Source organism: Dromiciops gliroides, chromosome 6, assembly GCF_019393635.1.
Source record: "Dromiciops gliroides isolate mDroGli1 chromosome 6, mDroGli1.pri, whole genome shotgun sequence".
NCBI lineage: Eukaryota > Metazoa > Chordata > Mammalia > Microbiotheria > Microbiotheriidae > Dromiciops > Dromiciops gliroides.
In genome coordinates this window covers 21,920,192-21,929,854 of record NC_057866.1, presented here as the reverse complement: position 1 = coordinate 21,929,854, position 9,663 = coordinate 21,920,192, and the positions used below count along the sequence as shown (strand labels likewise).

The window sequence follows — 9,663 nt, the reverse complement described above, 5'->3', positions numbered from 1 at the left end:
AAATAGAACAAAATAAAAATTATTCCAGTCTTCTCATGCTCATAAACAGATACACAAAAGAGAAGAGGCACTACTAGTAAGATCCTTTATAAGGAATTGAATTCATGGAATGCTGTGACAATTTGGTGAATCCTGAATCATCCTATAGGGGCTTCCATAATCTTCTAGCTCATTGGGCACCCTGTTATTTTGTATCCTGAATGCAGAAGGCAAAATTCTTTGTTGATAGTCTATATGGACCTGTACAGTCTGAATTTCAGACAATAATGAGATGCAAAGAAAAATTCTTTTTTATTTTCCCAATACCTTTTTTTGGCCTTTACTTGCCCTATAGTTTAGGGGACCTGTTAACAATATTTTTTGTTTTTCCAAAATATATGCTCTTAAGGTACTTATTTTCTGTCCCGAGAAATACCCCAAAAACTTGTAATTGAATGTAGAGTCACTTTTGAACCAATTGCCTAAACCTGAATTTGTTGAAGGCCTCTTTCTATGACTATAAAGCTAAAACCTGGGATCATAAAGCCTAAGGAATTAAAATGCCTTCTGCTCTATGGAAGTGATAGGTGGAGAACATTGTCCAAAGACTCCCCTTCCATTTCCGGGACATGTCTGATTCTACCGTATGCTTGCAAGGAAACCTTTTTGTCTTCCCCTCTGCTGATTCTTGCCATCTCTTTAGTTGATAATGTCCAGTATTGATAACACTATTCTTATAGATTAGCATGTTATTCTCCTATGCTTTTGATCCAAAACAACCTTTAATGGTTCCTGGAGGGATGTGACTATGCACAGGTGCAGGTTTCTACTCTATTCCCAAATCCCCGGGCCACTCTTCTACATACTGATCTGTTCCTGGAAATAAAAAAGGTTAAAAATATTAAACATATATTTTGGTTCACTTTTATAATCCAGTTGCTAAAGTCTGTCCTGTAAAGTAGCCTTACTTTTTAAATCATCTTGGTGAAAATCCACAATCACTAGAAACCTAGAGTTTTATTCAGTTTCTTTGGCAATATATGACACTTTGGGGGTTTATTGGGAAAGATACTGGAGTAGCCTGTCATTTACTTCTCCAGCTCGGATTCCGAGGCAAAGAGGGCTGAGTGACTTGTGCAGGGTTACATAGCTAGTAAGTTTCTCAGGGTGGATTTGTACCTACATCCTAATGACTCCAAACCTGATGCACTATCCACTATGATACCTAGAGTCACCAAAACTTATAAGCTTTACCCTACAGGGTACCAATGTCAATACTCAGTAAAAAAAGAGGCTTGTCTCAAACTGATGACAAAATTTGCCTGCTAATCATTGATGCTTTCCATCATTTACAAAGTGTTTGAACTATAATTTACCCTCAAACAGAGAACATAGAGTCTCAGAATTGGAGTTGATTTTGCAACTTATACCATAAAATATTTGAGCTAGCATTGATCATGAAATATAGTCTATATTATTTTAGAACCAAGAGGAATACTAGAATGTAGATTATAGAAAAATAGAAACAATTTTTTAGACTTTGGTAGTTCTAGTCACCTCAATTTAGAGTTGTGTAATTAACATTTTTGGAAAGCAGTGATCCTCTTATAAAATGTGTTATGACCTTGTAAATAAAATATCCAGAAGACAGAACACTCAGCGCGAGCTGAGAATAGAAAGGAAATTATGGAAAATAAAAAGCATTTTTTTCCTTCCATCACTGAAAAAGATATAGTGAGATAAAGGAGGATCAAAACTGGGATATGACCTTTGTTTGTGGTAGATTGGATCATGGCAAACGAAAACAGAATAGTCTCTCTGCTCAATTCTTTTTCTTTTTAATAGATTTTTTCCTGAAAAAGACAAAGTTTGCCCTGAAAATGACAAGCTAAAAATGAATAGAATCAAATGATGAATTTAAGTCACCTGAGCCAGGTTAACTACATGCACATGTCTTGAAAGTCCTATTAGATTTGATTAGTGAACAACTTTTAGTTTTGATTTCAAGATCAGAAAAATGGTAGAATGACAAGATTTGTGCAGATCAATGTCATCCCATTTTTCAAAAACAAAGAAAAAAGAAAGGAAACAGTGAATACTCTTTAAATTATGAGCCAATTAGCTTGATTTTGATTCATGAGAAAATTCTTATGAACAGGATATGCTAAACTAACTTCATTTCATTTTCCCATGATGAATAAATGAGATGATCAAATACCATAGATCTAGTTTACCTAGATTTTAGCATCGCTTTTAATAAGCTATATTTATATTATTTTTGTTGACTACATGAAGAAATTTGGATTATATAAGAACACAATCAGATGAATTCAGAGCTGGTTGTCTATGTAGACTTAAAGGTATTGATTACTGTTTCAGTGTCAACATGCAAAATATCTACAGTGAAAGACTTCAGAGAAATGTGCTGGATCCTACACTACTGAATATTTTTCTAAAAGGCTTGAATATATGCATCAAACATGCTCATTAGTTGTACAGAAGATTGGAGACTGCAATTAATGGCTAACAAAGTCTTATGCTCTGGTTCCTTAACTTTCCTCAGAGACTAGAGAAATTGGCTGTATTCAATAAAACGAAATTCATTAGTAGTAAGTGAAGATTCTTTTACTGTAGAACAACAGTAAAATAAAAAAAAACCTGTTCTGAGGCTTTTAGTGGATCATGACTTCACTTTGATTTAGCAGTGTTGAGATAGCAGCCAAAAGAATCATTGCTACTTGGGCCTGTTTTAAAATGGGTTTTGGTTTCAATAAAAGTAGGTTTCAGTACCTGGGCACACTACCCTCATTAGTCTGCTGTGTGAGTGCTTTGTTCATTTGGGCACAGAACACAATTTAAGTAGGACATTGATAAATTAGAGTGTCCAGAAGAGGATAAGAAGGATTTTGAAGGGCTTTGAGACCATTTTATATTAGATTTATGTGAAGGAAAAGGGGATCTTTCACCTGGAGAAGAGAAGATTAGGGGATAGTTGCTGTCTTTAAGTGACTTTCAAGTGGAGGACGGATCTCTCTCTGGATGATCTCACCCTCTGGACTAGTCCCACAATTCACCAGGTGTTCTCTGATCAACGACAAACACTGGACAAAGTCAGACTGTCATGGAATGACTCAAACGTGTCACCTGCTTGCTGCTCCCTCATTGACAGGGCAACAACTCACTGAGCAGCCCCTACTATAAGTATAGAGATCTCCCCATGCTACCTTGGGTCCTGCTTTAGGGGCACAAGTGTCTATAGCTCATCCTTGATTGCAAGCCTTTTTCCTCACTTGGAAAATAAACTTTTTCTCTAATTTCTGACTCACCTGTCTCTGGCCTATTCTGTGTGCTTCTGGCCATACATAGGTTAGAGATTGATTTTGCTGCAGCTGACAGTGGTCATCAATGTCCTTTTTGACTCTCAAATTCTGTGACAATGTGATTGGAACTGGGGATACAATCAGAGGACACAATTATTTGGCAAGATTTTTTGTAATGGTTTATATTTGTTGATATGAACCATTAAACAAGGGAAAGGGCTGAGTGAAAAGAATATTTATGATGATGGTGACCAAGGCCCAGAAATTCATCTTGTTGGAAAACTTTGCCCGGGAGATTCTGTTATAGTGTTTACAGTTGGTACTCTACTTGGTAAGAGATCCACTACTGATATTTCTGCAGGTCATTCTTTCCTGATCAGCAGATGTGAGATTTATGGAGAGCAGATTGTGGTGAAAAGAAGGTAAATGGAGTTAGAAGGGAAAAGGAAATGGAACTGACTGCATCTAAAGAAGTTTCTAGGATTCCAGTATAGGAATGGATCTATCCTTCACTGGGTAGTAGACACCTATTATCACACTGTACAGCTATTATCACGTTGTAAAACTATTGTTACATTGCTCAAGATATGGTTTTCTTGGAGTAAATGGCCAAAATAGAAAATAACTTAGCTGAGAATTCTTTTTAATCTTTCTTTGAGAGCAGTTTCACCTTGGCCCATTTCCCCTATCAATCGAATGAGGCCTTTCAAGTTTCCTTTGTCCAATATTTCTTCTACCACTAACATGCCCTACTTTTATTATTTTGTTGTTTTCTGGTTTAAAATTTTAATTCCGTAGAAGACGGGTTTTGCATCTGCCAGTGAGTCCAGCAGGATCTCATGATCTGGGTGTCACTTTTGAGCAGCATAAAGGGGCTGACTGTTTGAAAGCTCAGGGAAAGAAAAACTGAGACATGAAGCAAAACAGGACTAGGGACTTTAGAAACGGTCATATACATTACACAAATAGAACTCATTAAATTAAAGCTAACAAAGATGCTCCCCAGTAGCAGGATGGCTCTGGCAGCGTGGATCTCTGGAGAGCCTCTTTGAGACAGGGTAGTGATGTGAATGTGTTGAACTCGTTGGTGGTGTTTGTATAAGAAAAGCACAATGTAGCCACTGGTAATGGCCATGAGTCCCACAAAAAATCCATCATAAACAAATTTCCAGATTAGGAACATTATAGTCTTTGTTGCCTGAAGGTCTAAAGCACTAAATCCAATGTTCTGTTCCTCTTTACTATGTGTTCTGTTGTTGAAACCAATGATATACACAGGCAGAGCTGTATCTATAAGGAGATTCAGGACCCAGCAGGAAAGACAGCAGGGAAAAATACACTTCAGAGCTCTGCTTTTTAGCTCTGTCTTTATGAGGCTGTTTGGACTGATGATGACTGCCTGGAAGATACTCAGGAGGAAGGAGCTACAGAGGGAAAGGCTACGAGTCACTCTCTGCAGGTAAGTTAGAAATATGCTCCCAGTATAATCCACAGAATATTTTAACCCCCAGACTTCAATTGTCTTGGGTATTCCCCTGAAAAGAAGTAGTAGGATGTTGGTAAAGAGAACATGGATTAAAATTAGAATTATGGATCTTGTTTTGTGGACACTTTTGAACTTAACACTGTATAGGGATATAAGGAAGGAGTTTCCTAGGACTCCAATTACAATCTGGTTCAGGTAGATAATCTTGAGGATTTCATCATGAGAAATCATTAGATGTCTTTGTCAGAATAATAATCGCCAGATCAAAAGTAACCTGGGGAGAAATACAGAACAATATGGCAGTTAATAACAAGGTTTTCCAGTAGAATGTCTCCTTCTCACCTGTTTCATGAGAAAAAGAAAGGCTATGCATGTAGGTAGGGAAAGAATGTGGGTCATCTTCAAATTCAGCCTCAGACACTTGACAATTACTAGCTGTGTGACTCTGGGCAAGTCACTTAACCCCAATTGCCTCAGCAATTAATTAATAAATTAACTGTAACACCTCTTCTTGCTATATCTTTACAGTAACTATCCCTTTTTAGAAACTGATTGTTGTGAACTAGTTAATTGAACCTAAGGCACTCATTTATTGGAGATTTTGCTGGAATGGGGCTCCACTAGATAATATCAGAAAAATACCCTTAAATTCTTCAGCTGTACCTCTAGTATCCTGAGAGAGAGATCTAGCTTGCCTTGCTTGAAGACCTCACTTTTCTAAGAGTAGAAATTGGGATGAAGATTCCTTTTAAACTTTTACAGGCTAAATTTATACATGTAGTTTAGGAAATACTTTCTACATTATTTTTTTTTGAATCAATGAGAAGGATAGTATGTATATTAGTCATCCTGATTTTAGAGATGTGGAAATTGAGACCCAGAGGTATTAAGTCGTTTGTGCAGTTTCAGATACCTCATTAGTGTAGGCATTGAGACCCATATTGAGGCTTCCTATCTTTACATCCCTTTTTGTCACTTACATCAGTAGGAGCCAAATTTTCTGCCTTTGGGTTAGTTAAAATTTGTATGGGAAAACAAGAACACACAACAAATAATCCTAGGCAATGTTATAGACCTAGTATTGTATCAATCATATATATCATAAGACCTCAGAGAAAAAAGAATAAATAATAAGGGCTGAATTAGTCAAGGAATCTAAAAAGGTCAATTATGAGAATAAAATGGAAGTAGAAAATAGAGAGGGAATTCTAGGAATGGGAAACACAGCTAAAATATGGGGGCAGAAATGTGAATGAGACTAAAGCCTGAAAAGAGGTAAAGAGCTATATTGACAAATAGTGGAGAATAAGGTTAGTTCTATGGGTTGAGTCTGAATATCAAGTGCTTAAAAAACCTTTTGTCTTGCTATGGTGCTCAGAACTTTGACACAGGATGACTCATAAGGACAACCCAAAGAGTATAAAGAGTAAAGGTATGTTACTCTTCTTCACAAAGATCAGATTTTGTCTCAGTTTTGAATCTCCCTCTCCTACCTCAGTGTACACTAGTCTCTGTGCACAGTTGGGACTTGCCAAATTGGAAGGCTATTTGGGAAGAATGTTGTGCATTACATGTCTGCCTGGTGATTGCTCCCATACTATTCTTTTCTTTAAGTACATCTGCCCTTTTTTCTTGCCCTAATTCCAATTATTTGAGCTGTTTTTAAATAAATACAAATTTCTAGAACATACACTTAAAAATATACAATTTTACAAGGGAATCTGCATCCTTTTTTATGTCATTGTTTTTTTTTTTTTTTTTTTTTTTAGTGAGGCAATTGGGGTTAAGTGACTTGCCCAGGGTCACACAGCTACTAAGTGTTAAGTGTCTGAGGCCAGATTTGAACTCAGGTACTCCTGATTCCAGGGCCGGTGCTTTATCCACTGCACCACCTAGCTGCCCCTATGTCATTGTTTTTAAGTGTCATAAGAAAGAAAAATCCCAAGTCCTCGTCAGAATTTTTTGTCTGTCTTCAAAAATCCTACTAGCCTGCAAAACAAATTTCCCTGCCTTATTATCCCCCTTCAGCTCATTATGATGTAGTGGAGTCCGAGCCCAGGTCCAGCACTGTGGACCTCATGATCCTGAATGACATGAAGGACAAGCAGAAGGCCCTGGTGAAAGAGGGGAGAGAGAAGCTGGATAAAAGGAAACAGTCCAAGGGGCTTCAGCTAAAGCTAGTTAAACTTCAAAAGGATATAGAACTTCAGAAGACTAAAGAGAAGAGGAAGATCTCTAGCCTATCCTTCACCTTGGGTGAGGAAGAGGAGTCTGAGAAAGAAGAAGATATGGATGAGGAAGATTTAGACCGGGAAGAGATCCCCTCAAAAGAAGAGAAAATTAGAAAAGAACCCTGATATGGACACAATATTCCTTCTTGATTGTGACTGGGAGGAAGAGGAAAATAGGCTCTGAGAGGAACTTTGGCAAGAATGGGAGGCCAAGGGGGCAGCTAGATAGTGTGGTGGATAAAGCACTGGCCCTAGATTCAGGAGGATGTAAGTTCAAATCCGGCCTCAGACACTTGACACTTACTAGTTGTGTGACCCTAGGCAAGTCACTTAACCCTCATTGCCCCGCAAAAAAAAAAAAAAAAAAGGGAGGCCAAGCAGGAGAACATCAAGAGAGAGTAAACTGAGATCACATTGTATATTGCGATGGCCGTGGGCACTAAAGGATAGCAAAGATAAAGGAGAACATGATGCAGCAGTTCCTGCTTATCCTGCAGAAAGACTTCAGTAAGCTGAGGGCAGCAGGAATAGAGCGGCTCACATACATAGAGGAGAATCTGATTCTATCTCATTATCACAGCTTCTATGACTGTATCATCACCAAGGCCAGAAGGAAGAGTGGTACCCTCTTTAACTCTGATGTACATGATGTTCAGCTGTTCACAGTGAAGATGCCACACTGGAGAAGGATGAGACACATGAGAAAGGTGGTGTTAAGGGGTTTTTATGTGAACAATCATAGCTTTTCAGTCAGTTGATGGGAGCCCTATGACACAGAGAAAAAATGGGACAAATACACATTTGATGAGAAACTGTAAAAGGCAACATCTGATCTTTGTCTGCTTACCTTTCCTCCATACCTGCTCACCCACTTTTTCTCATCTGTTAGGCTTGGCAGAGAAAGTTAGCAGCTGCCTCTAGACATCCTTCCTTCCTCCCTGCTTCTCTTCTCCACCCTCCTCTCCTCCATCCTGAGGCTTCACCCTTCCCACTAGTTTTCTATATTTATCTAGGTCCCCTAAGTCTACCCATCCAACTGGGAAGCAGACCTTGGGACCAGCATAGACTAAGGTGGGGTTGTTGCAGAATTGATCCCCAGATTTCTACTCCCTAATTCTACTCTTGACATGTTTCTAATTTTAGAATAAATAAACTTTTTGACAGATCAATATTCATTTTTTTTTTTGCAGGGCAATGAGGGTTAAGCAACTTGCTCAGGGTCACACAGCTAGTTAAGTGTCAAATGTCTGAGGGTGGATTTGAAGTCAGGTCCTCCTGAATCCAAGGCCAGTGCTTTGTCCACTGCATCATTTAGCTGCCCTCAGATCAATATTCTAAGATCTCATGTCTGACTACTTTGATTCCATGCTCAAGAGGTTTAATGACTTCCAATCACCTCTAAGTTGAAATATAAACCTCCTTGATGTTATTAAAAGCCTTTCATGACCCTTCTCTGGCCTGCCTTTCTAGCTTGATTTCACAATATTTGCCAGCCTGACTGGCTCATTGTTCCTCATAAAAAGCAGCTTATCTTCCCTACTTCTCTCTCTGCCTGCCCCTCATTCTGCCTGCCCCTCATTCCTGAAAAGTTCTCCTACTCCCCTCTGCCTCTTGGATTTCCTATTCCCCTTCAAGCCATAACTTGTTATTTTCTACAATTTTCCTTTGCTGACGCCCTCAGTTGTACTTTTCCCCTTCCCTCCCCAAATATTTGGTACTGGCTATACATTATAATACATACATACATGCATCTACATAAAATATATGTATATTTATATGTATGCATTCATATATTTATTTCCAGTTAATAAACATTTATTAAGTGCCTACTATGTGCAAGGTGCTGTACTAAATAGTAGGAATAAAAAAGGGCAAAAGATAGCCTATATTCTCAACTACAGTTACTTAGCTGTACATGTCATATGCCCTCCCTTATGCAATCAATATTTTATTTTTGTATCCTAAGAATCTGGCAGAATGTCTGGATTATATTACGTACTTCTTAAAATAAATTGCTTTTCCCTTTAAAAAATAATAACATAAAACAAAACAATGCCTTCAAATATAGTGATTTCTTCATATATGCTCTCAATCATTATTTATCTAAATCTACATTATCTAGTGTCAGACAGCTCCCTATAGTCCCTGGCTAAGAAGGTGGAGTAAAATCTGAGGAAATATCATGACATTTTACATAAGTGGGTTTATATAAACCCAAACTCCCACTTAGCGAGGAGAACTGGGAGATTGCCACAAATTAGTCAATATCAATTTGTAAGTTTTCAGTGAAAAGAGGTGCAAATCTTTTCTTAATAAAGAGATATAGAGAGGGAAGACCACATAGAGGTCATGTTATCCAGTACCTTTTTTGATAAAAAAAGAAACTGAAGCTTAGGAACATAGAAAGTGCTGGACAGTTTCAAAGAAAATAATTATAGAGGGAGAGATCAAGAATAGAGAGATGAAGTCTCACCGTACTCATAAATAGGAATTTTTTATGTCTGGCACAAGTGGGACAAAGTCTGACCTCACTTGTTTTTACAAACCATAATATCTAAAAACATAGCAAGATGGGCCTGTGAGCTCCCTCTGTCAGGTCCTTAAATATTAGCTTCCTTCACTTCCCTGGGACAGCAGGAACTCTTGA

General features: G+C 38.0%; 1 protein-coding gene and 1 pseudogene across 1 annotated transcript; one reads left to right on the top strand and one right to left on the bottom strand.

The window, feature by feature from the left end:
- Positions 1–4,077: 4,077 nt before the first annotated feature.
- LOC122731944 (vomeronasal type-1 receptor 1-like) lies at positions 4,078–5,016 on the bottom strand. Its single transcript, XM_043972183.1, has one exon. The coding sequence runs from the start codon at positions 5,014–5,016 to the stop codon at positions 4,078–4,080; it is 939 nt and encodes a 312-aa protein (XP_043828118.1).
- A 1,161-nt stretch (positions 5,017–6,177) lies between these two features.
- LOC122731943 lies at positions 6,178–7,834 on the top strand (annotated as a pseudogene).
- The last annotated feature ends 1,829 nt before the right edge of the window (positions 7,835–9,663 follow it).

Bases quoted from the DNA above. Each gene is read 5' to 3' on its own strand.
- LOC122731944 (XM_043972183.1), bottom strand. From the start codon at position 5,016: ATGATTTCTCATGATGAAATCCTCAAGATTATCTACCTGAACCAGATT.